General features: G+C 41.0%; 1 protein-coding gene across 1 annotated transcript in view; it reads right to left on the bottom strand.

Annotated features, from left to right (window-relative positions):
* The window catches only part of GFRA1 (GDNF family receptor alpha 1), a 139445-nt gene that overhangs the window by 43850 nt on the left and 68004 nt on the right, over positions 1-27591 (bottom strand). The window contains 1 exon segment of the mRNA XM_063163137.1: positions 12339-12678. Within this exon segment, the coding sequence (XP_063019207.1) occupies positions 12339-12678 (340 nt within the window).

Here is a 27591-nt window from a genome sequence, read left to right as displayed (position 1 = left end):
CTCAAGAAGCACCAACCTCACTGGGGTGGCAGGGGTTGATTTCTCTTCTTTTTTTCTCTCTGACTGTATTGTTGGTATACAAGGGCTGAGCCCTGAGGAGAAAAACCTCTCTCCTGGTGATGTTCACACCAAGCAAGACACTGAACTCAGGCCTCCTGCTGCTGCCCACACACAGGTTGTGATGTCCAAGTGAATGGTTACAGCCACCTGCCCTGTTAGGAATGCAGAGAGCTCCCGTGCCCACCTCAGGGATGTCAGGTGAGCTCTGGACATGCTCACTGCCACCTCTCCTTGCACTGCTGCTGGTGTTTGGGCACCTATTTATAGCAGTAACATAAAGAGAAGGTAAATGCCAGAGCTGAGAGGCTGAGGTGACTACACTAATTAGTCAGAGCTGCTCGAGCGTCTAGACACCATTTGGCAGTGCAGTCACGTAAGGGAAGTGCTGCATCAATATTCAAAACAGAAAAGAGGTATAAATCTCACACTGAAAAAAGCCAGACTAAGTCAATGAATGTGTGTCATGGTGATGAATGGCACCATTACAGAAAAAAACAACAAGTCAAAATACTTGTTCTTCTTTCGTGGGGGTCAACTGCAGTGTCCTGCTCTGGCTACAAGTCACTCCCCTATAGCTGGAGTGGTGCTGCTCCTCCTGGGATGCAAGAGCTGGTTACAAGGGTTGGTACGTGGCCAAACTAATGGCTTCATTGTTGGAGGAGCATTTCATTTTCTCTTTCTTTCATAAACAGTGAGAAAATGAGGCAAAGGCCACATAAGCAACTCTATCAAGCAGGGGGATGAAAAAAGCCTCAGAAGAACTCCATAACGAGAGATTACTCTCTCTGCACATAGTAAAGTAGTTTTGACCCATCTTTTTTTCATTAAAGAACACTAGAGCTGTGCAATAATAATAAATCTTACACCTCCTTAGCTATCTAAACACACTGTTGAGTACCTGTGAGCAACTACAAATTTTAACATTTTTATTTAAGAGGTCACTTTCCCATGTATTTATTAAACAGCAACCCCACTAAATTTTTCCAGTGCAAAGGCTGGTTTGTGTTTGGCTGCTACCCTCCTTCTCAAACAATGACAGAGCCCAGGCCCTGAGTCACTGATGCTCCTGTCCTGCCCAGCCATGGGCCCCAGGGAGCCAGCTCTGCCCACGGGCTGATGTCCCATCCTGTCCCCAGGGAGATGTCCCACTCCCAAGCTGGGCTGATGAGATGAACCCAACCTAAAAGGTTCTGTCCTGCTTGTCCCTGGAGCCCCCAGGAAGTCCCCATCCCATGCTGAATCCTGACATCCAGCTCAGCCTTTGTACCTTCTGGGGAGTGGGAAGGTTAAAAAAGTAAATTTCTCCTGGCAAACCATTTGCCTCCCAAGACCTGAGTACTGAAGGCAGTTTCTCTCACATGAGCTGATCCAAATCTTTTCCAACACTGGCAGAAACCATCACAGGATTTTAGATCCCAAATACCAGCTACTAACTGAAATAAGCTGATTTTTATCTGGTTTTGCTGCTGTTTTGTTATTTTAAATGTCTGGAAGCCTAAACCCAAGCAAATATTTGATTCTGGGTTCAGCTTGCCTCTCAAAACTGTGTTGTACATCTGGAAGCAAAACATGGACAATGCCCAATTACAGAGAGGCAGCCTGTTTGGACTGTGGGATAACCAGACTCAGGAACAAACACCAGGGACCACCCAAGACTCACTGAGATGCCGTCCAGCAGCAGCAGGGCTCGCTCAGAGCATCAGGCACAGGCACAAAGCCACCAGGGCTGGTCCCCCCAGGGGAGCACCCACACTCCTCCCAGCTCTCTGCCCCTACCATGTCCCCTCCACATTTGCCAGCATTTATGTCACTGCTCAGGGTTTTTGTTTACCAGGGGCCTCCTGGACATTCAACGCCCCAGAAAACGGAGATCTAACTCTTCGAAATTCAGTCATGCAAAATGAAAAGCATTTCCACCTATGCATGTCTGTATTTTAAAATTAAAAGTACAAACATTGTATTCTTTCTATTCTTCTATTAGATAATCAATACCCTACATTCATGTTCCTTTACTACACTTTGTGGAAAGCAAAATAAAATAAGTTCTATACCATTTTCTGTTAATATTGTCCTTTCCCTTTGCTCCTATCATCTGGTGGAGACCAGTTAGATCTTTTTACACAGTATCTGCTACAGAAAATCAAAAGAACTTAACAAAACACTAATGCCATAGTTTATCAATGTTAATTAAATCCTCTAAGCGACTCAAGATCATGCATGAGAGTAATTTTAATTTAATATATTAGGTCTCCTTTGGGTTTAAGGGAAACTACTAAGCTCAAATGTGATTCTAAACAAGTATGATTTATTTGAAATTGAGTTATATAAATATTTATATACTACTGACCTTTTGTGTAATAAAACCGATTTTGAAAAATATGGTGAAAATCTTGGGCACAAGGTAATGCAATAAGGAATTAGAACAGTGATTCTCAGATGCTGTGACACAAAACAGAATTTTCTCTTTCTGTTTGCAAAAAAAAAAAAATTACCTCACATCATTTTTTAGAGGCCTGTTGGAGAGAACATCTGGAAAACATTCCACAGGAAATCAAACCTATATTAAATATGTTTTGCAGGGCTCTGTTTCCTTGCATCGACCTTAAGCATTCATAATGCGTTTCTGTCTTCCCAGCTGCAAAGAAAACACTTCTGTCAGAGCCCTCTACAGAATGACAGGCTGAATTGTCAGCCAGTGATTTTATCAGGGGATGCTGCTAAGATTTCTATTTAGTCTACCTGTGTCTGTACCAAAGCTTTCCAATAACATGAACAAACCCACCAGCTGCTTTCCAGCTATCATGTTGTTTGTTTAATTTCCTTTATGCTGTTTAATTTGAAGCTTCTAAATAAAAATGACTGGCGTTTTTAAAGATGCCCAAGCCTCAGTGTCTCCTGACAGGATGTTACTCAGGAAAGAACTGCTTTATGGGGAGAGCTGTTCTCACTTCATTAGCTGGGCGAGCAGAATAGTCTGAATTACAGGCTGCTAACCTAAGAAAATCACTGTCACTCTCAAGAAGCAAGCCAAGGAAAAGCAGTGCCACTGCAAGTCCTTGAGCGTGGCATGGACGCCTCAGTGTTTATGAATAACTATACTGTGAGTGCACACTGAAAGGATGTGCTCCCAAGTACCTGAGAAAGACATCCATGGCAATAATGTTCCCTGCAACCACTTGAATAAACCATAATAGACTGTTACTAGCTCAAGCATGAAACTGGTGGGAGTTTGGAGATGGAAAATAATCTAAAAAGTACAATACAAGTTCTCTCCTCACCAGAAAAGTTTCTGTTGGTAGATGTAGCGGAACATCAGGTTTCCTGGGGTTATGCAGGGATGCTCTTTGCCTCTGAAATCTCTCAGTGGTGTGTGTGGTGACATTCCTGAAGGAAACAACTCTGTGTCCCCCTGTCAGAGGGGTGGATCAGGGAGAGAAAGAGTGCCCAGAGTGTCCCTGCACTCAGCTGAGCAGGGACTGTGGGCAGCCAGCATGGCTGAAACCCATCCTGGAGCTACTCTAAATACTGCTCTGCTCTTGGAGTAAGACAACAAATATGAAATCAGAAATACAGAAGATAAAAGCAGAGTAGAGTCTTTTTTATGTGCATCCATTTTTTCATGCACAAAACAGCCCCACCAAACAGCAAGTCAAGAAGTTCTGGCAGCAGCAAGCCAAGAGAGCATTGAGCTTATTCAACATGTTTTACTTGCTTTTAGAAGTAATATGGGTATATAATGATAGTACAGGAACACTGATTTGTAGTGTAAAATTGCAAAACAAACCATTTTTATCAGTACTGGATTAAGAACTTTTTTTTTTTTACTCCACTCAAAAAAACATGAACACACAAGGCAGATAAAAAAAGTGAGGCCAGGAGTTGACAGCCTGTGATACACCCAGACATATACAGAGGTTGTTCTGAAACAAACTGTTCATTCTGAAAAATATTTTGCAATGCTGCATGATGGCCAGTTACTGAGATGCACTTCCAGCCCTTCATAATGACTAATTGGCAAAGGGAGCATCATAACTGAGAGGACAACCACTGTGACTTATGCTTGAACTGGAACAAAAGAAAGTGAACTAAATATTCAAATAATAATATTCAAATAAAGCTTGAATTTCACAGATTCTTAGTAGTATGTGCTTTACAATAAAAAAGCCTCCTTTAATGGTTTACAGAATGTGCATGGAAAAAAATTAATGTAACACAAACATCTTTTGATGTAAGGTCATATCTCAATAACCTTAGACAAGGGTCACAGTCAGCTCACTCAGAAAATCTATCATCAACAGTAAACACACACCAGAAACACACCCCTTCTGTGTCACTTGTTTTAAAGCCAGCAGATCATTAAAGCATAGGAAACAAGCACAGGAAACAACCAGCACCTCTGCTGAGAAGTCTTTGCAGGCACTGCCACATTTACATCTCGCTTCCACTTAGAGGAGTTACGCCACTAACACTGTAGTGATTATTAACATAATTAAAGCAATGTAATTTCTATTCAGTAAACATGAGAATGCTCAAATTTGAAGATATGCATGTGGCTGTCACTTGCTCTGTTGAGAAACAAAGTTTTATTTTTAGCTCCAGTGCTTACATTTTCTTGCAGCTATTTTAACAGATGAACTGTCACCAGAAATATTCTCTCACTGGGCCCTGATGTAGAATGATATAAATAACCTTTACAAAGTCCAGCATAACGGAATGGTAAAATCAGTTTACATTCTCCTAATTAGCACTGCCTGAAGATTTACCTACACAGAACAGGAAGAGCCAAAATCACCCCTGGAATAAATCCACTGAAGTCACTGATGTCAGAGGAAGTACACTGGGAATGGACTTGATAGAATAGATCTGTTATTTACATTAAACACAGAGCAGCTTCTTGCCTGTAGCATATACATGGCTTGAGGTAAATGAAAAAAGCATTTTGATTTATTAAAGAAAATGCTATTGTATGATATATACACCCTTTCTTGCCTCAGAAACAGCAAGTTAGCCAAATGTGTCTGGGTGTACATGACAGATCTTCTCTACACTTTTCTACATCTAATAGATCAGGGGGTAGAAACTACTCATCAAACCAGTGGATGCTAAACTCCTTTCTACAGAAGTCTCTCAACTAACAACACAAAAAGTCAGCAGTAGCAGTACTCCTGGTGGAACCCCATCCAGCAAAGCAATTAAGTGCTTGCATAACTGTAAGGACATGAGTAGCTTCAAATTTAGATCTCTATTAAAATTTAATGCCAAATTTAACTGTCTTGGATTTCAAGATTTTTGACTAAACACGTGCGAAACTGCTTAATTAGCATAAGTAGTTTAATCTCTCCCCCCTGCCCCGATAAACGAACAAAACAAAATGGCCCTGCTGTAACCCCCACCCTGGCTCATGTTCCTAAGTCTGTAGTCTTCTTATTTCTTAAATTATACAGGAAGCTTTTCTTTTCCACTTAAATTAATAAAATAAGGGTTTTCACACAAAATGAACACTCAGGGGAGTGCTCCTTATTGTTCTCCACAGCTACCTGAGGAGGCTGTAGCAAGGTCTTGTTCCAAGTAACAAGTGACAGGGTGAGATGAAATGGCCTCACGTTGTGCCAGAGAAGGTTTAGATTGGGTATGAGGAAAATCTTCTTCACAGAATGAGTTTTCAAGCCTTGGAACAGCTGCCAAGGGAAGTGGTGGAGCCACCATGCCTTGGAAATGGTTAATAGACCTGTAGATGTGGCACTTGGGGACATGGTTTATGCTGGGCTTGGCAGTGTTGGGTTTATGGCTGGACTTGATGCTCTTAATGGTTTTCTCCAACCTAAACAATTCTCTGAAGGATTTAGATACAAGTGCCCCAAGTTTTTGGAGCTGAAATGGCCACAAGTACCTCACTCAGCTCACTGAGTCATTTTCCTAGAAAGAGACTGACATGGAAGCAGGGTATCTAAATAGAGCCAATAAAACCTGAATCACTGACATCCAAGTTTATTTTCTGATTGTTGCATGCTCAGACACACACTCTTTATTCCACTCCTTCAGCCCTGCAGAGAGGTAATATGGAATATTCAGTGCCACAGGTTATTTTTAACCTGATCAGCAGAGGATCTACCAGACTGCAGGGAGGCTGCCTGGAGAGTTTGAGCTTGCCTGACAAGGGACCTCAGCGTAAAATCCTGTCTAGTTACTGCTTCTTGGAGCATGAACTCTCTTCACTGCTACAGCACAAAGCCAAGCAAAGTTGGGTGCACGACTGAAGCTGAGCCGTTTTTCTAATTACTGCATCCTCGTGTCTCTCCTGCTTTTGGAGGAATGTCAATCACCCAGCCAGCTTTTAATCTGCAAGCCCCTCCTAGGCTGACCAGAGAGAGAATAAATGAGGGCCAGCCAAGCAGATCTGGGCACTGCAGAATGAGATCCATGCACACTTCAGAAGGGACAAAGCAGTCTTGTTTTGCAGGATGTTTGGATTTTTCTGATTCCAAAGGGATTTATGGATACCTTATAAGGAGGAACTGCTTGATTCATTTTGAGTTTTATTCAGATGGAAGAAATTTGGAGTTACCTTTGTTTCTGAGGGGGAAGGGACAGCAATATTATGTCTATTTGCTCTGCTAACAGAAGACATCAAAGTAATGAATCATGTAAAGAAAGGGAAGAAAATAATACAATACTGCAGTATTTTCTATCTTTACTTTGCCTTTCTTGAAAGGTTTTCGCTTATTTTGCAGAGACTGCATTAATATTTTTTTCCAGGCTAGCAGTTCCACACACACATATTCTACAACGCCATCAAGTTTCCCCTGCAGAATACTCCAGCTTCTTTCCCACCTCCCCTCAGACCCCATTTTCTTGAATTTTCTGAACTGTCACCATGCCTCACTATTAGTTCATTAAAATTAATGAACACCTGTTTTGTCTTTCCTTTTCCACTTAAATAACTAAACCTCCAGAAACACAGACATATATGCATACATTTACATGCCTGTATATACATATATGTATAAAAATCACTCTCCAAATTCAGGCTGTGTGAGGTGAGCTTGTGGGCATGGGCCAAAAAGCAGATTTACAATATTTTCTGCACCACTTAGTACTCTAGAGACACAGGAACTCTCCTGAGTGCAGGTGCAGAGAGTTCAGGCTCACCCTACTGCACTGCAAGCATCCTACACCTTCTGCAGGGTGAATCAGGTTTTGCACCCAGTCCCTGACTCAGTCTCCAAACACACAATGCAGGCACACCCTGCACTTCTCTAGAAATCAAGAGTGTCCTTTTCTTCATGTCCTTAACAGCATTACACAAACTACACTGTGGCCCTGGTTCTGCATAACCACAGCAAAGGAGCTGCCAGAGTGCCCCAAGTGCCAAATCGATATAAATGCCCCAGAGGGACTCAGACCCAGTTCTGTTATCCCAAAGTGAGCAATGCTACTGTGTCCTTCATAAAAACACCCACCAAGTGCCCTTTTAACATGCAAAACCAGAGCCAGGCTGAGAGTGAGCGCTCAGGCTTTTATCTGACCAGCTGAATTGTCACCAAGATCAGCTCCAAGGCTCAGAAAGGGAGGCAGCACCTCTGTTTTCCCTCTCATTTGCTGAATTACAGATGATCACTGGACCGTGGCAGGATACTGAGGGAGGAAAAGCACAACATGCAGAGAAGCAGGTGAGGAGAGGAGGCACCCTAAGTGGCTGTAATGGAATTCAAACGTGTCACAGAGGCGCTGAAAGTCAGATAATTGCAGCAAGATCTGGGAAGAGGAGATGAAAGGAGACTAAGCAAGGGGACGAGGTAGGAGGGGCAAAAGCAATGGGAAAAAAGTGAGAAAAATGAAGGAGAAGTATAAGGAATAGAAAATGTGAAGAAAAGGGCAAATTTCTTTTTCACCTCTTCCATCTCCTCCTGCACATCCATCCAGTGCACTGCTCCCTGTTAATCCTGGAACTGAGGACTGTTCCCTCCTGGAGCAATTCTGAAGCAGGACAAAAAGGGTTGCCTGCACATCTATAACATCTCACCACACACCTGTCTGTAGTGCAGAAGCACAAGGGTGCAGACAGGGTTTGCACTCAGCAGTAGCTTCTGCTGCAGGAGCAGTGCACAGGACTCACAGAGCGGCCACTTTCACCAACAGGTCCCAGGTGTAAAGCACCTGCAGATTTTCACATGCCTCACACAAAAGGAGCACAGTCACAGTAACTCCCTCTCCACAGTAAATTACCATTAAAAGTGTTCAATAGAGTATCACAAAGGAAAATTATTTCCTTGGCAAGTTTCTGATGTTTTTAGGAAGCGCAGCAAGCAGATGAGCTTCTGTTCTAACATTTCCAGTGGATGAATTCTTCTCTGCACTGACAACAATGTTTGCATATCCCCACAGAATGCTCTGGTACCTGCAGATCAGACATCCTGCATGCAGAGCTGAATGGGTGGCTGCAACAAAATTAAGATTGGATAGGACAGGTAACCAAAAACTGGTCAACAAGTAAGAACACACCAATGAAAGCACATTTATAAAGATTTGACTCTCTGAACACACAGTGCTGGAAACATTTCTCACTGTATTTTCAAGGAGATGACCCAGGTACTAGAACCTAATTGAATATTTCATTATTATCCTTCCCCTACCCCACATGAAGAAGTTATTTAAACATGTTAAGCATATTTTCCTATTTTTTTCTAGTGTCAAACAGCTGCAGAGAGCAATATGTACCTTTTTCAGAATTAAGGCAAAAAAATTAAGAAGACAACTGTCTTCTGAAATTAGTTAAGAACTACTTTAGGGCTATTTGAGCTTCAAAATGGACCTCAATGATCTGACCAGTCATTTGGAGTATAATTATTGTGAAGGACAAGAAACATGCTCCCAACAGTTTCTTTTATTAGGAAAAAGATGCTGCCCTTCTTTTCTGATCTTTGCAGCACATGAATGGATTGACAGCATTATTTCAATAAATAATGTGTCTGTATCATTATCATTCTGGTCAGTGTCTTCTAAACATATCCAAGAAAAAATCCCAAGTATGCAAATTCAAGACACAGGTTATTAAAAAGACCAAACTAATGACTCACGCTTTCATTACTCAAGCAAAATGGTATTTGCAGTACTGTCAAATGTGATAGTGGCAAATATGAAGCACCCTGCCCTGCATTTACAGCAGGATGATATTCTTAAAACATGCCAGTCAGCTTTCTGAAGAGTAATTGTCAGCTGAAGTGATCAGATCACAAAGTTCTTTAGAGGTTTTTGCTATTCCAGGACATCACTGGTGAAAGTTTTTGATGGGACACTGACTTTTCTTAGAAGATTTGTTTATGCTCACAACAGAAAAGAACTCTAATGGCTTCTTCTTTGGTTTCTTTTTTTGCTTTTCTCCTCACTGAGCATTGACAGACATGCCTGAGAGACTACAATTGTTTCAAAGCTGGATAAGGACGGGGTACAAGAAGAGGCAGCAAACAAATGACAATGAAAGTGAACCATTCAGCATTCTGATGAAGTTGAAAATTAGGACTGTTTACATAAGTCAGAACTTATTTGCATTTCCTGACATTTCAGGTCTCTTTATCCCTCGATTGAGAATTTCTTATGTAACAGATTAATGAATTGAATAAAGAAATAATAAAAAAGCAAAGCAAAGCATCCTGCCATGTTAGTGGTGCCTGTGGTTTGGCCACATTGTTTCCCTGCTCTTAACTCTGCTTCAAGAACAGATTTGGTGATATGTACACCAGCATAAAGCTTTTAAAGAGTGTTCAAAACTGAATGTTTAAATACTTTACACAGTCCCAGCTGATGTTTTATACAGAGTACAGGCAGATTCAAATCTTGCATTTCTGAGTAAGCAGCATTCATAAACCATTTTATGAACATATTTTCAGAAAACCTTTAGAACCTGCACCCCTTGTTCATAATACCCCTAGTATTACAAAAAGGCTTTAATAGGTGTAATAGGCATGCAAATAATAGTTTCTAAATTACCTGGTTTCACAGTAGGCAGACCATATATTCAAATTATTCTGCCATTTAGATACTCTCTCTGATTTCAAAATGAAATAGAAGTTATCAGAGTCAGAATCACACACCTACTGACTACTGCTTTTAGTTATTCTAAACATATCTGGAATTACTATAAGGACTGATATTCATCAGTGCCCGAAGTTACAACAGCAAGGACATCTCCCATTTCTTTCCTGCCCTGCCCAAGTCCCTGTTTTCCTGCAGGACAAGGGGAACAAATCTCACCAATTTCCTCTAAGTGCACAAGTCACAGAGACAAAATGTCTTTCATTGCCTGATAGGCTGGGACAGCTTTGGTGCCAATTCCTCCTCTCCATGACAGCAGGGAGGGAAGGTATCAAACCACCAGCAGTTTAGAGAGCCCAGGAGGCTGTAACACAACGTGAGGGGACTCTCAGACAGGCACCAAGCTGGATTTACCTCCACAGGACTTAAATGAGTCTGCCCACACTGAGCCTGCCCTACATCTTGCAGGGATTTGCCCACCCATTCCCTTTACCAGTGCTGCTCCTCACCCTCACAGCCAGGTCTCACTGAGCCTTGGAAGAGCCAAAACTTTTTAATTTTGATGTTCTAAAGCAAAGGAAGCCACTATTCATTTACAAATAAATCCATTTTCATATCAGTGCTGGCTGCAACTTCAGGCAGAGATTTTACCAAGCTTTCCCCAGCAATGTTGCAATGGAGAAAGAGCAACACCAGACTCATGAAGTTAAATTAAACAAAATGCCATAAAAAACTTAACTGCTGAGACAACATTAGATCAAAGCTGACCAAAGAAAAACACAGCCATGAGAGAAGTAATAGCATTAATTTAACAAGTTAATTCCAGAATACTATAACCCAAATAACAGGGAGAAGTCTCTCTATAAAATCATCTCTCCAATTTCACTGGCAGTTTGGCAGAAAACACAGTAAATTCTACTAATTAATAGGACCTGTGTATAGGGAAGGCAACACATAGAAGCAAAAATATACTAATGGAGCAACATGGAAATAAAAAATTAATTGTTCCAAGGCTACACATACTCAGCTTTCATAACCTGCAGCAGCATCAGCAATCAAGGTGCTGAATGCAAGTCAGACTGCTCTGATTTACGTCTGCTCCTGTTGTGGCCAGCAGGAAATGTGTCTCCAGATTCCCCCAAAGCCATGGAGGACAGGACACTGCTCACCTCTGAACAACACTCAGGCACTGAAGTGCTACCGCAAAAAGCTTCAAACCAGCAGTGGAAATCTCATAAACAAACCTCAAAGTAAGTATTTTACCAAGCATAAGTAAGCACTTATTAAGATTTAGATCTTATCTTCAGTGTCCTTGACATTTTACAATAGTGTTTATCTCCCTTGTTTGCTAATTCACAGAATTGGATAATCTACAAGAAATTTACACATTAGAAACGAGCAGGATTCATTCTCAGGCACGACTTCATAAATATGACATTAGCACAACAATGCTCTAATATAAACATACACAATGCTAAGTAGGAGCAAAGCATTTCCTGAGAGCAGAGGAGGCCCATCTGCCACTGAGTAAGCTCTGTGTGAGAACCTGCAGGGACCCCAGGAGGGGAAAGGACCCAGCTTGTCCCGTGGAGCAGGGCTCTGCACTGCCAGAACACCCAGGGAAAGAGGCTGGGAATCAGGTCAGTGAATCAATGACCCCCCAGTTGTATTAGCCCAGCACTCTGCTCAGGGCAGGGGAGATGAGACAATTTCAAAGCTAAACAGCTCTATGAAGACGGTGGGATTCTGTCTACAATGTGGACTCCTTTTTTTCCCAATGAATTAAAAACACGTGAGTAGTATGTGCATTGTGACTATTTATAAAGTCCAACATGAAGCTTGTATTCCCAATTATTAGTACTCACGTGGGCAATGAAAATAAATCCCATTGTAATAAAAATTCTATTTTTACCTGGTCACTAATGGGACATAAAAATTATACTGAGACATTATTTCATAGAGACACACAATGTTTCCAACAAAAACCTGTAAAAATTAAACTGGGGGTTTAAAGACTCCTCCATAAAGCGAGGGAGTAGCTGTGACCACTTTTGGAGAAGGCACACACTGTAAGCAAATGAGGGCTTTTGTTACTCTGTTAAGGATGTCAGAGGCATTTGCTTTTTTCCCCTGACTCATCCCTTTCCTTCGTGGGCACTCCGACCCTTAGCCCTGGCAAATCCATCAGCACCACCAAGTTCTCCCTGGTACCTCATTAATCACTCCCCTGCCGCGCGCCACCTTACCTGCAGATGTAATTCTTCTTGCAGGATTCTTGCAAATTCAGGCAGTTTGGCTTCTCCCTGTCCTCATAGGAGCACACGGGAACGATGGTCTGGCGCCTCCTCTCCGTGCAGGCCACGTCTCGGCAGGAGCAGAAGAGCATCCCGTAGCTGTGCTTCGGAGGCACCTTGTCGAAGAACAGCCGCAGCGCCTTGTGGCATTTCCTCTTGTTGCAGATCTCGTTGGACGTGCTGCTGGTGCAGGGGGTGATGTAAGCAGATCTGAACCTCTTGCAGGTGTCATTTAGGTTGCAAGCTTTGGCTGCATCCAAGCAATTGTTCCCCTTTGAGAGTACTGGCTCCACTGGAAAAAGCAACACAACAGCAGTGAGAAAGGCGTCGCGTTTGCACTTCGCGGTTATTTCACTGTTAACGAGACCCTCAATACATTTACTTGTTGCATACAAAGCTTTCAGTACCAGGAACGGGGACCAGTCCTTCTGGTTCTTGGGGTAATGGTTGAACAAATGAACAAGAGCATGGGCATGTTGTGAGGGCAGAATAAATGACACTCTGGGCAAGCTTTACTTCATCCTCTTCACAGCAGACATGCAGGGTGAGTACTGGGTTAAGACCTGGTCTCACTAAACAGCTCTTTCTCAAAAAGCACACATCAGGCATATGAACACAGTGAGAACATGGCCTTCTAACTCTGGTCTTGTAAAGCTCTGGCATTTCCCAGTTCTTTCCCTTGAATAAGGTCAATGACATGCCGTGCCTACCCCAGGTGACATCATCTAAAATTAATCCGTGTACAGTGCACAAAGTAAAGAAGACATGCCCTGTGCTACATTTTTTGAGGTCTGAGGACAGCCCACCCAAACAGGAAGAAAATCAGGTGCAGCCTCATGTCTGGGAGCTCTCTAAGGCCACCCACAAGTTCCATACTTAGGTAAAATATGGTTATAAGATCTATAAATGCCACCTGAAAACCCTGGAAAATTTATGAACTTTACAAGGTTTGAAGAAATCGGCATAAAATTAAAAGTGACTGTGAAAGAAACATTTTAAAACAAGGATGTCCCTTTCTCACACACATACACACTACAAGAAATTATAGTAAAAATTAAACTCAGATATAAGTTAAGGCTATAATTACACATTTAATTTCTCAATACATTACCCAGATATTAAAACCTAATAGATGGTTTGCTTGAAAACTAAGGCAACTGGCATCAGATTGCAAAATTCAATTAAGAATAATTGTAATGCTGCTTTGGATGTTAGGAATGCCAACATCAGAGATCCAAGAAAATACATTAATTTCCCACTGCTACAGAATTTGCAAGCTGAACAAAACATTTTGCAAATATCTGAAATCTGCTGTAACCTCTTGGGGGGACTGGCCAAAGATAAAACATTCTAAATTATCTAAAGCTCTAAATTGGTCTTACAGAAAGCTTTATTTCCCTAGATCTTTCACCTTTACCCAGAAACTCAGCCCAGGGTCCTCCTACAACTCACTGCCACTCATCTTTTTCTCTTTTTCCTCAGCAGTAAAGTATGGAGCAGCGTGGCTGAGATGCTGCACTGAGGTGCTGCATTTGTTGGAACACACTGCGCCCAAGATGGGCCTTGGCTCCTTGCACACACTTCCCATTATTCAAACAGATCACCTGCAAGTGTCCCATGCATCTTACCTACCCCAAAATAACACAGAGCTAAGGAGCATTAGATTTGTGTTTCACTCTAGCAACGTGCTGTTACTGTGTTCAGTGTGTTTGTACATTTAACTTTTGTAATTTAACAACCACACTCCAAGTCCTTCCCAGTCTCAGCTGCTTGCACAACAAAATGGCAACTTTTGCATCTTATCTTCATAAATTACAAAACTGTAAATATGCAACATTTGACTATAAATTAAGAGCCCAGCATTTCTTTTAATAGCAGCCTATAACAGATTATGCAACACCAGATGCAGAAGAGACACCCAAAACACAACCCTCTCATAAAATTATAACATTTTTATATAAAATGTTGTACTACATTAGCATACAACTATAATATTAACTATGAACTCTCAAAGTTTTTTTTTATACAGTATATAGAATTATATGTTTAGTACAAATATAATTACTATGTAATCTGCAGGGCATATAATTATGCAATATATGAATAGTATATGCTAATTACTATGTGATTGCAGAGTAATTACATGGTTATTTGTGCCTGGGAGTCAACTGCTGAATTCCAGTATTTAAAACAAAATTCTGTGGAACAGCTCCGAATGGGGTACTGCAATATGAACAGACTTCAGCTTACAGTATTCATATATGCTGCTACAGAATTAAAAAGCACTGTGAATACAAGCATCTCAAAAATCAGAAGGGACAGGTTAATCAATCTTTTTTAAAAGGCAGAACGTAAGCCAAGTCACTGACAGTGCAAACAGCAGTGAGAGTTATCTTGGGTGAAAGTTGAATTAGGTGCAAAGTCTTCAGAAACTATAGTTATGCATATTCATACCTGTCATTCAATTTATATCTGCCCAACACTCGCATTTCTCTACACATCAACTCTGAATACAGACTGGTTTGGGGGGTTTTGCTTTTTAAACCAGCCCTGGCTGTATTGTGCCCCTTGCCTTTTCTATTTTGATATATATGTCTCTAACTATTGTTTCTGGCATACTTGTAACATTATACAAATTATTTTTATCTTTTAAAAGCAAGAATAAATGTAGAAGAGGTGCATCGACTGCATCTGAATTAAACCAGATTGTCTAAACCAACTCTTCTCATTAATACCAACTTCTCTTAAGCTTTTAAATCACATTTGAATGAAGAATTGACAGTCTACAACATATTTAATGCTTTATTTCTATTGCAAAAAAGCAGAATTATTCCCAAGTCCTGGGGTAACTACAAACAGTTAACAACACTGGGAGTGTTCCTGAGGATTACTTATGCAGCAGTAATTTATAAGGTCAAAATTTCACCCAGCTTCTGTTCTGCACAGCTTAAATTATTAAGACAGGCAGGAGTTTGGCTCTTACCAGGTACTGACTACTTTAAAAGCAAATGGATCTTATCCAGAGCTACTTTTCATGCCAGAATCCTTTGAGAAAGGTTTGTGTAAGGAGATCTTTTTTCAGTTCTGCCCTCTCTTGGGGCATTAGGATACGGATTGGGGGCAGTCAGCGCAGGAGCCTGAGACCAGTCAAGATTTCTCTGCACCACCATTTCCCAGCTCAGAGCTTCCTCTCTCCCAAACCCACTTTGCCTGGCCCATTCTGGAAATCTCTGCCAAACCACAGAGCCCTCCACTCGTGCCAAACCAGCAGAGAACCTGTGGGCAGTCACTTCACAGGAGGATGAGTGGTGCCTGCTGGCTGTGAGCGAGGCGCTGGGTCCTGTCTGCAGCACAGGGCCAGGAGAGCTGAGCTGGAGGCACCAGGACGCTGCTGCTGCCTCCCAGCAGGAGCCTCCATCAGCACTGGGGATGCTGCCCTGATGGGGGCAGGCAGAGGGATGGCAGAGCCCAGCAGAGCCAGGAGCTGAGCCTTGGTGGGACAGCAGCAGCGTTGGGATGCCCAAACCCCCTGTCCCAGCAGGCAGCTCACACAAACTGGGGCAGGACCAGCGGGCACTGACACTGACCTGCCTTCAGCTGCACCCCCAGCCCTCCTACTGCACATGGAGCACATGTGGCACCTTTTCTGACCAATTCTACTGGTGAAAAAGCTGGCCTTGGACTGCAGTGCAACCACTTTGATGTTTGCCACCTCCTGCATCATTCCATCCTGGCCCAACACTGCAAGAGCTGCAGCAGTCCTGGACTCCATCTCCCACAGACCACAGAAAAAAAGAGAGCCAAAAAGCCTCATCTTTTATCCAGAGGTGCTCCTCAAGTCTTAACAAGGCGTCCTCTACCCTGTTTGATCTTCCTCATGCTTCACCCTCTTTCACAGCCTCTTCATCTTTTATTTTCCTGGCACCTCCATTTCTATTTCATTTCTACCTCCTGTCTCGCAGACATCTTTTTATGAAAAATCCTTTCCTTTGGATTTTTTCTTCCTGAGAAGCTGAGAGGCCTCAGGAACAAAATGTAAACAATGATTTTCTGCTGCTGTGGAATGCAACAGGTGGATCTTTGATTGGCCCATCTTGGATGTTTATAATTAATGGTCAATCACAGCCCAGCAGGCTTGGACAGAGTCTGAGACAGCTGCCTTTGTTATAATTCTTTCCTTTTCTATTCTATTCTTCGCTAGCCTTCTGATGAAACTTTTTCTTCTATTCTTTTAGTATAGTTTTAATGTAATATATATCATAAAATAATAAATCAAGCCTTCTGAAACATGGAGTCAGATCCTTGTCTCTTCCCTCAACATAAGACCCCTGTGAACACCATCTCACTCCTGTGTCTCCTCAACTCCTGCTAACCAACCCCATGATACTCAAAAAAGGATTCTCAATGGGTACTGGGAGATTCTTAATTCTGCTCCCACCAGACAGAAGGAGCACAAGGAATATTAGTTGTTCTGTAAGACTCTTATTAAGCAGCAAAATGGACGTTTAGTTTTCAATTTTCTTACAGCATATAAAAACCAATTTACTGAGGTTGTCATTAAAATTACCATTACTTTTTGGAAGTAATTAGCATTAGTAGGTTTTCTAGTGGATATAGTGAAGGGAATGCTGTAAAGAGAGCAATAAATGCTAATGTGATGGAAGGCAAAATTGCAAAGTGATAGAGGTGACCACATGGATATGGGCCTACTCCAACACAGGTGCAGAATATGGCATACAGGAACCAAAACCTGACCAAAATTAAGAAGAGGGCCTTGATCCCACTTAAACAAAAATACTGCCGTGGGGTTCACCAAAGTACTTTGGCTTTGTAAGAAGAGCAGATTAAAAAGTAAGGAAAGCATAGGAAAAATTGTTATCTGGGTTAAAATAAACTACTGTTTTCCTCAATACACTATTTCTAATCCCAAATGGAAGAAAAAAAAAGTCATCCCCAAAAATCCTGAGACTGATAGTGTTATTCTGAAGTTCTCTTCTGCTTAGCATTTACTAAACAGCTGGCCTAATTCAAACCTTTTCCATAATCTTAAAAAGCAGGTGACTTAGTTTTTAAATTAAAGCTAATATATTATCAGCTGTGACCAGAGCTTTCAGAATACTACCACTAGGTGACAAAGATGAGACTGCTGCCTGTGAAAGGTACAACCAAAGCTACAGCAGCAGAAAGATCTATACAGAAAAAAACCTGCCCAAAATGAGACTTCAGCTTCCAAAAACCAAAGCTGTAACATTTTACATTCCTGGTAAGTCATTAAGTTGTTGATCACACAAATTGCCTAGATCTCTAGAATTCTCTTCTGAATAACCCCATAAACTTACTGGAGGAGGTAAACAGTGTCTCTTGTCCAAGCCATTTAGAGATTGGGAACAATCGCTTAGCATGAACCAACAGGCATGATTTGGAAGAGTTCGTCTACCATGTTATGTTTGGAAGTGTTCAGCTGCTGTGTTATGCACAACTGCTGTGTCTGAAGCCTTTCCCAACACACCCTGGCCTTTGTTTCTGCGAGACTCCACTGGTGAATCATCAGCTGGGATCCTGCAGACTTTGGTTCAACGCCTTCCGTGGAATGAGAGACTCAGAAACACTGTTCTCATTTCCCAGAAGGGCTCTCAAACCATCTCACTTCAGAGCGTTCTCAACAAGGAAATGGCGCATATTGCAAAACAAAGAGGGAGCAAGATGCTTCAGCCCAAGAATGAGAGCTCTCACTGGGAGGCAGACTGCTGGCTGCTGGCCTGCGCCCAGGAAGGAGAGTTTCGTCTCTTACAGGAGCAACGACTGGAAACCTTCCCTGAAGAAGACTCTACAAGCCTGCAGAGGCATGATCCCACTTGCACTCCCTACTTCTAATCCCTTCCAAAAATCCATAACCCTTTCTATAGCACACCCCCTTGCCTTCCTTCCAGACCAAGGTACTGCCAAACCCCCAGGAAGGGTACCCTCCCAGGCTTTCTGAAATCCTGCAGAGATGAGCAGAGAGCAAAGACACTTGCTCAAGGACTGTTCTGATCCCTTCCTTAGTGGCTGAAGCACCAGGACCCCTTGTGCTGGGTGCCCATGACATTTCTGTCTGCTCCCAGGAGCACACCCTGACTGCTGTGTGGGCAGATGCTCAGTCTGGCTCCTCCAGCCCAAAGCCTTCCAACAAAGCTCACCTTCTGTATTTCCAGACACCTTTCACCAGACCAGGTTGCTCAAACTTCATCCAACCTGGCCTTGAATATTTCCAGGCATTGGCAATCTGCAGACTGTTCCAGTGCCTTGCCACCCTCACAGTAAAGAGTTTCTTTTTCCTTTTGTTATTTGTTTGCTTGTTGTTAAAACTGTTTTCTCTGTGTATCTTATAAAGATTCTGAGCTTCCTCTAAGGATTTTAGGTATCACCTCAAAGAAGAAGCTTCTAACTTTCAGGTGGATACATTTATCTCTTGATCTGTCCTGGAAGTTTAATTCTACTAATGGGGCCACATTCTCTAAATGCTGCATTTTTTATTGCCCAAGTTCACCACTTGATCTGGGCTCTAATACTCGACAGAGCTCTTGCCTATATTTTGACTTAGATTCTGCTTTAGTTAACCGTTACCTACTGCATTTCACAGACACTGCAAATAAAGGTTGCAGTGAAACTGCAATTCGTAAGCTGCACATGTATTGATTAAAAAGAGGAAAATTATATCTTACTATTTCCTTTAACACTTAAATTCTTTACTGGGGAGGAATGGAGAAAAGCTGAGCAGAAAACTCCAAGGTGGCTGAGCCCTGTGGGTTAGCTGAGGGACAACTGCTCAAATTACAACTTATGTAAGAGGAAAGTCTTATAAACCCACAGTGATCTGCTTTAAATTTTAGTTCCACAAGGGCAGAGATGGAGAGGAAACCTTGCTCCCCAGTGTTAACATACACTGCTGAAATTCTGTCCTCACTCACAAATACCCTGATCTATCACCTTTCATTTCTGTTACAAATCTCATGAAAGGTTATGCCAGGGTCCCTAATTTTCCACATGGCACTGAGGACAGCAGTTCTACATTACATTTATGCTAGCGCAGTCATTTTGCTCACTGCAGCTATTCTGAATTTTCAATAATTTAAGTTATGAATTTGGCTCTTTAAAGCTACCATTACTTCTGTCCAAAGTATCTCACTTAGGAGGCAGAACCACATTAATAAAGCCAGAGACTTGCTAAACAAAGAAACTACAGTTGTTGCATCTGATCCAGCCACTGTTTCTCACATTACTGCACCAATGATTTCAGTTCTACCCTAAAGAGTTTTAGGGTGTAAAGATCATTTTAACCTATCTACACTACACTAACACCAGGGATGGATTATGCATGACTGGGGCCATGTACAGCATACAATTTTTTTTTGTGAGGGATTCAGTCATTCCACACACAATTCATGCTCTGTGCTGAGTGAGAGGCTGGGTTTGTGATGTGGAAGGCTATCAGCACAGTTTCAGCTGAGTTCTTCTAATTAATTTCCCCTTAAAAATAGAGTGCAAACGTGTTACTGCATATGCTCTCGTCTTCTACAGTTCAGTATTTTATTATTAGCTAAATACTAAGTCAACAGAATTAGGAAAGAACCAGAAGACACAGAAATAGAGAATAAACCTGTGAAAACATTCAAACCTACACGGTTGCCATGAGAAGTGATTTACTGCTCACAAGTTCTCAAGACACAGTGAGGGACTGTTTTGCCAAAGTCATGCCAATTTACAGGGCAACTTTCAGCATTTCTTTTTATTACTACAGAATTGAATTCACAACTTGTTTCCTCTTTTCCTCAGACTTGATTAATTACCATGTTAACATAACTACTATTCTCCTGCTTATAATGGGCTCCCTCTAAAGTGCTGCCCCAGCAAAATAAGCCAGGAGAAAGCTTTGAGCTCTTTGCTCTAGCACTGCAATCCTTTCTAATCTCACTATTTTTCAAATTTATGTTCCATTCCAATAAAGCTTGTGTGAATATCACAGCAAATCAGATAATACAAGGTTATGACCCTTGTAATTGATCCTTCAAGGTTCTTTTTGCCTTTTTTTTCCAGTTGACGTGGTAAAACCCACATTTAGCTGTGCTTGTTGACACTTGAGAATTCACTTTGTTGGTCATATACTCTGTTTCAGAGAGATCACATTACATAATGATGTATTTCTAGTGCCTCATTTCTTCTATACCTACAAGCCCATTAAGCTGTAAGCAAACCTCCCATGGGGCTGTAAGACTGCAAGTATCAAGGGGGCAATGCTCCCATCCTGTTCAGAGGGAGCATGGCTGGAAGAGTGTATTATGTGGGGACACAGGGTTAAACATTAGCTACTACTTAAATAATTTCAAATAAATAAAAGCAGTTTAAAATAAAAAGTTAAATTTCCATTTATAGAAAAATACAAATTTAAATGAACACAGACCATGTATCCCAGCAGTAGGAATCAGTTTTCTGGAGCAATGGTTTCTGTATCACATGACCACTGGAATAAAGTGATTAATTGGACTGTCTCAGTAAATGCAATCATTACACTTTTAATTAACCTTTTCAACCTCTTACACCTTTTCGTTTTGTTATGCATTAGATTTTTACAGTTTTCCAGTTATTATGCCTGACTACACTTAAAACAATATGGAGCTCAGTTAGAAAGATAAGAAAAACAATTGAAACAGCTCTTACTGCTCGTAACAAGAAAATACCACTGATAGTGTCATCATCAGAGCAGTCATAAATCAGGTGGAGGACAGACATTCTGAACTCTGTGGCTGCGTTCCCACCTAATTTTTGTTTTGGCAGCACACTGTTATTTAATGACTCTGGCTACCAGGAAACTAGCTTTTGAAAATCCTTCCTCAACCTAGTTATAATTACTCCATATAAATCATACAATGATCAATTATAATAATCTTAGCTTCATCCATTATTTAAACTTAGAGTTTGAATCTACACAGCAGGAGTGCAGGAAATTCCAAAGTCCCTTCTCTGCTCGCTCACAACTGCTTTACTCCTGAAGCCTTGCCAGCCACAGCAAAGGGGCCAGATATGCTCTTATCTATGACATCCAAACCTGAAACAACCACAGATTCCAGACAAGCAATGATTTCTGGCTTGGTCTTTGGCTTGGCTTTTTCTAACCACACTATCCTACACTTGGTGAAACTAAATTCAACATGAGATTTTGCTTTCTTTACATTGGTGGACCAGAATCAGAGGAGTTCTGCAATTACATGTACTGACTGCACAAAATATTCTTACTTTGAAATGGCCTAGGTCTTCCTCACATGGATGCATACAGACACATTTGTACACACATATATATGTACAAGAATGTTTCAGTACTATTTGGTTTCATGTGTCATTTCACAAGAGCTTGAGAAAAAATCCAAATGTTTGTGTCTCATTTAAGGCTGATCCTAAGATACTTGAACTCAGTGTAATATAAACATTAAGTCTGATGGAAGGAGGAAAAAAAACTTAAGAAGAAACAAACTTTCATGAAGGATCAAGCAAAACGTCCAAACCTTCTTTCTGAAAAACTTCAGAACTTTAACTGGATTTTGAAATACTAACAAGAATTTTTAGAACTATTTAATAAACTGGCTATATGGTTTTGATCTTGCAAAATATTACCGAATTGTTACTAATTTTCTGCATCTTGTCCTAATTCAGTCTCAGCCATACTATTTGCTATGAATGCAAAGACAGTGCCTGTTTTGAGGTTCAACATTTTTTCATTTCCAACACATATTTTAATGTTTCAACTACATGCCAAGAATTTCTTCACCAATAGAGGTATACTTTTATGTACCTCTCAGCTAAGTCTGCCCAAAGCCCCCCAGATTTTGCAGCATTTAGGCTGAAGCAGAGAAAGGAGATGACAAGGAAGGAAACCTTGTCAGGGCAGAAAGGAAATTCTAGAAATACAAGGTCATACATGTGATAAAGCAAGTATTCATATCTGATATCAGAATCACATGGTTTTTCAGTAACTCCACAGCCTCTCTGAACAGCTATTCAGTATTCCCAATGCATCCCATTAAAATTTTTTCATGGTATGTTATCAAGCACTTTCTGCAACATAATTCCCCTGTTTTCTTCCTAAATTTACTCTTTTCCTCTTAACAATGGCTTTTTAATTTCTTGAAGACTCTCATTCTCCCATTTCGTGTCTTTTAAGTTAGTACCCCTCATATTCTTTCTTCACAACCCAAACACATTTTCTGGAAATCCAAACTCGTTCTATTGATTCGCAGATTTGGGAAAGAAAAAAAACAAAACAAGAGGTTGCAAAAAAAAACCAAAAAAAAAACAACAACAACAAAAAAAAACCACCCCAAATCATTGACCAAGAATTTCTGTACAAGTTGTACGCAGGAGATTGCTACAGACAGACAAAACCTGTTAATTCAAGAGTTGCTGAAGCATAGCTTACTCCAGCCTCGAGCAATAGCAGTGTAGGTAGGGATGGTTTGCACACATTGACTGCCTGCTGCAGGAGTATATATTAGCTTATCTTTGACAGCAGCTTGCTCTTGATGGCTATAACCTGAAAAAAAAAAGTCAAAGTATATAAAACCTTAGTAGAAAAAGTATCCTGCTTATTCTGCAGTGTCCCTCTTTCAGAAGGAAACTGAGAAAGGACAGTGGGCTGGAGAGGTGACTGTGAACCCAGTCTGACAAGAGCAGCTGATGGGATAACTCAGAGAACACTTACAGGCTGAGAAAGGGAAAGATCTGTCCAGAATAACAAGAGGAAATCTCCACTGTTCCCAGATGGGAGAATCACAGATGTCTCACTGGTCATGACAAAAGTCCACCAGCACAAGAGAGAGAAGAGGCTAAAGCCCAGTGAAAGCAGCAGTGACAGACACAGGGCAGATGCTCAGCTAGTGACAGCAGCAGCAGCAGGGGTGGGGCAGAGGGTGCCATCATGGCATGGAGAGAGCAATAGAGACAGAGAACAGTAAAACCCACAGCAGCTGGGGAGGCACCGGCTCAGCCCCCCTTCCCCTGCTGCCAGTGAAAACCATTCGGGGCAATTATCTGGCCCATCGACCAAACAATGTGAGCCTCATTCCATTAATCCACCACCAGCTGCTCCTCTTTTCCCTATCAGTTGGTCCCAGTGAAATCCTGTTGAATACAAATAAATTCACCACAGTGTGAAGAGGACAGCAGTGCTAACTTTTTGTTGATGGATTTGGTTATGTGAGTTTCAGTCACTCCATCTGAGGTCCCACTCTGAGCCCAGAGCCAGTGACAGGGAGACGTGTGCACTGGGGCAGGTGTACCTAATGGATCAAGGGAAACAAGATACTTTGGAAATAAGTCACTTCAATGATACTGCCCTGGAGAGTTAATAATGGTTATGATGGTCCCCATCCTACTGTGCGCCCAGAAGATAAACCAGTACAAAAGGAAGGTATCAGCTGTGTATATGTCACTTACCTACAGTGCAACTGGGGGTTTGTTAACCTGAGATCATTATGATATTTATAGATTACACCACACTAACAATTAGACCACTGCCTACTGTCTCATCTAAATCACCTGTTACTTTCATTTATGCCACGTCCAACACGTGCCAATAGACAAAAAACTCATTTTTGTTTCATCTTCAGTGTTCTTGGCTTACCACTGTTCCCCACAGATCCCCCTCCTGAACTAGTCTGGTTACCTTTCCTTAGCTCTCATAAATGGCCAACACTTCTTTTTTTTCCAAATGTAAAAATGTGTTTCTTTCTGAAAAAAGGCAAAGAGGAAATAAAATTATTTTGACTTGCTAACTATGTTTAACAGCATTTGTGTCTATTTTTTGAGATGCTGCCCCTACACTGAACACAATATTTTGACTTCCATTTACTTAAAAAAACTCTGAATCCAGATTTTATGCCCAAATTTATCTTGTCTTTGAAACCCATTTAAATCTACTAAGCATTTGATTGAGTACTGTAGTGACCTGGGCATCAGCTAATGCTCTCCTTAGCTCCATTTTTAACTCTCAAATACATACAGAATATATTGGGTTTTATTTGGTATATACATTTGCAAATATGTTAATGCACAGGTACACAAGACACACAGTTGGAAGAGAAAAGCAGTGTTATAACAAAATTGATTATTTTGGTGTTCAAATACTTAAGTCAAATGAATGTCTTCCTAATTAGCGAGGAGTGAGCCTCACTAAGTAGAATGACAACACTATTTACATTTAAATAGACTATTTTATTCAGAGTCACTTCACACACATGCACACCACTGAAATGCAGCCAATTCTGCAGTGGAGAATAATAATTATAAAGCACCAGCAGCACTGTCCAAGAGACACTGGAGGGACATGGATAAGAGATGAATCAAGAGTTTATAATGCTCCTGTAATCAAAATTACAACACTTTTTTAAAAATTCTTTTTTTCAACATTCATACTCCTGCCTGATCAGGTAAAAAGTGTTACTGCTGCCAGGAATTCCTATCTCGAGATTGAGATCCCAACTCACATCCTGCTAGGATGCTTGCACAGTATTGACTAAAATGGATGGGTTTGAAATAGTAATTGACTAGTGATGTATGGCTTCCAAATAGGCAAATTATGTTGAACATGTCTGGGTAAGTGAAGAACCCATTTCAAGACAACATTAGTATTAACACTGTTGATGTTTTAACACATTCCCTCCCTGCGGGTGCAGCCAGCGCAGTGCTGCAGAGGCAGCAGCAGCAGCAGTGCAGCTCCCAGGAGCTGAGCAGTGCCACACAGGACACTGCCCACTGGTCACTCTGTGATGTGGGGACATGGGGACTGCAGCTCTGCCCCTCCTTGCCCAAACACAGCTCTGGCTCATGACTGCAGCTCTGCCTGAGTCACTGGGGCTGTGGGTGCAGAACCTCTGCATCGCTAATTGCTGCCTGCAAACCTCAATGCTTCGCAAACTGAGCAGAAAACTTTGGTAACCTTCAGCTTCCCAGTCTTGTCCTGCTCTCTCTTGAAGGATTGATTCAGGAACTCTGCTAGGAAAATGCTGAGAGATAGCTGAACTGCTTAGAGTCAGTGTCCCTCACAAACAGGCCGATGAGGAGTTTCTTAGCCCTGTTGGAGACTGGAGATCAACACCATTCCACACATATTTGCTCTTTGTTTTTATATACTCGTTTCTTCATCCTCATCTAAAACACAAATGGATTTGCTCATATACCTGATTAGTGTCAACAGCATTATTTTATTTCTGAATACACTTAAAAATGCATATTTCAGTTAAAAATAGTACTCATGTTAAAGCCTGAGAGCTTAACTAAACCTGCATCTTGAAGCTAGTGACGTTCTAATACTGCTGCCATGCGTTAGAGAGACATAAAATAACAGAGCCCCAATTCCAGAAAAAGCACTATATATGGAAGCACTGAGGAGAGAACAGAATCTCAAAATTCATTACACACTGGGTACACACACATTTCTCAATCAGCAGCAGCTCCTGCTCTACCACTGGGAAAACTTTCACACGTCCAACTAAGTGCACGTCCAATACAATGGCACAGCTCCCTCTGTACTTCAAGAGCATAAGAAAGAATGATTAAGAATGCTATTGAAATCAACACCAAAACTTCAAATAAAATGAATCATGATTAGCTGTTGAAACTAGAATGATGTAGAAAAGCCAAATATCCACAATACAGCAGGGCACCAGTAAATAAATAAAGCACAAAAGTCCCACATATTTGACATTTGAAGAACAAAACTATCCATCAATGTCCTGGCACAGATCGATCAAACAGAATGCTGCTGACGAAAATCTAATAGTATGATGGTAATAATGTAGCCATAAAGCCTCTGCTCTGTAATTGACTGCTTCCACTTCAAGCTAACATGTCTAAAAGAGTGACTAATGTTCACCTAAAGATTTCACTTGCGTTGAATGACAATCAGCTACACCTCGTGCTATTCTCCATAGATTGCTTGTGCTGGGTAATTGCTGAGGGAGAGGAGCCAGAGAGGAAATAGTCTTCTTAACTAAGGAAATTTATGTGAAGAATGGTATGATAATCTCAAAGGAAGAGATAGTTTCCCATCTGATTTTACAGTACAACACAATACTCCAGCCATAGCATTCCTTTCCTAAAGCAGGAGCATCAGTGCGACTCCATAAACAGGGCACAGTAGGTTTTTTATATTTAAAATAGGTATTTAATCTTTCAACAAGATATAAAAAATACAATTTTTGCTCCCCAAAATTACAGCCTAAATTCTTTGAATAAAGAACACATTTCTAAGAGGCCACAGATAGACTGTATGCTTTGGTCAGAATTTCCATTTCACTGAAAGTCAATACAGTTAATTAGCATTATAAACCAAACAGAACCATACCCTTCAATGACATGTCTTTATAGCTTACTTCTGTGATCCTACAGACCAGACTATTTTACAAATAATCTGAATTAATACACAGTTTATGTAGTTTCAGTTCAGGAGACTAAGATGAAATTAAGCACATTTTTGTACATTCCTACAAAAAACCTGAAAACCTAAAGAAACGGTTTGGTAGGTTTTCCTAATTTTTTGAGGCCGGAATGAGAAATTTAAACATCCTTTCTAAGTTTCATTGAAGATAAAAATAATTAAAATGTTTGGAACTCTTTAATGGACCATGATTGCTCTGTCGCCTTTGATATATACTTAAAGGCAATTGGCTAGTCTTAGTGATGTATTTTTAAAGAGCTACCTATTGATTAATAATGTTTCAGTATTAATATAACCACTTTGTGTGGATCAAGAAACATCAATAGCAGAAACCCATATTTATCCACAAATTAACTGGATATAGATCTGTTGCTTTAAGCAAAATGGGGTGTATTCACTCATTATTTTACAAGAGCAATGAGTAAGAGTGAGGATTAAAGCAAAATTTGGGTTTGTATTTCAGCTGCACACAATAGATAAAGTTCATTTCTTCCTGCTCTCGCAGAATGAATGAAAAAAGGACATAAAAGCAGAAACTTCCAACTGCAGGAATTGGTGACACTGTAGTTTTGTACTTTTGGGCCTCCAGGTCAAATGCTGGACAAAATGAAATGTGCAGTACTGACAGAGGTGGATTTTTTTTTTAATCCAGTTAAAAATGGATTAAACCAGTAAATGATCTTGTAATTGACCCCTATAACCAGGTCTCTTACAGCCCCACTCATCTCACTGTCACCC

This window comes from Melospiza melodia, chromosome 9, assembly GCF_035770615.1.
Source record: "Melospiza melodia melodia isolate bMelMel2 chromosome 9, bMelMel2.pri, whole genome shotgun sequence".
NCBI classification, from domain to species: Eukaryota; Metazoa; Chordata; class Aves; order Passeriformes; family Passerellidae; genus Melospiza; species Melospiza melodia.
Note: the sequence above shows the minus strand (reverse complement) of the source record. Positions and strands in the feature narration are given on the sequence as shown.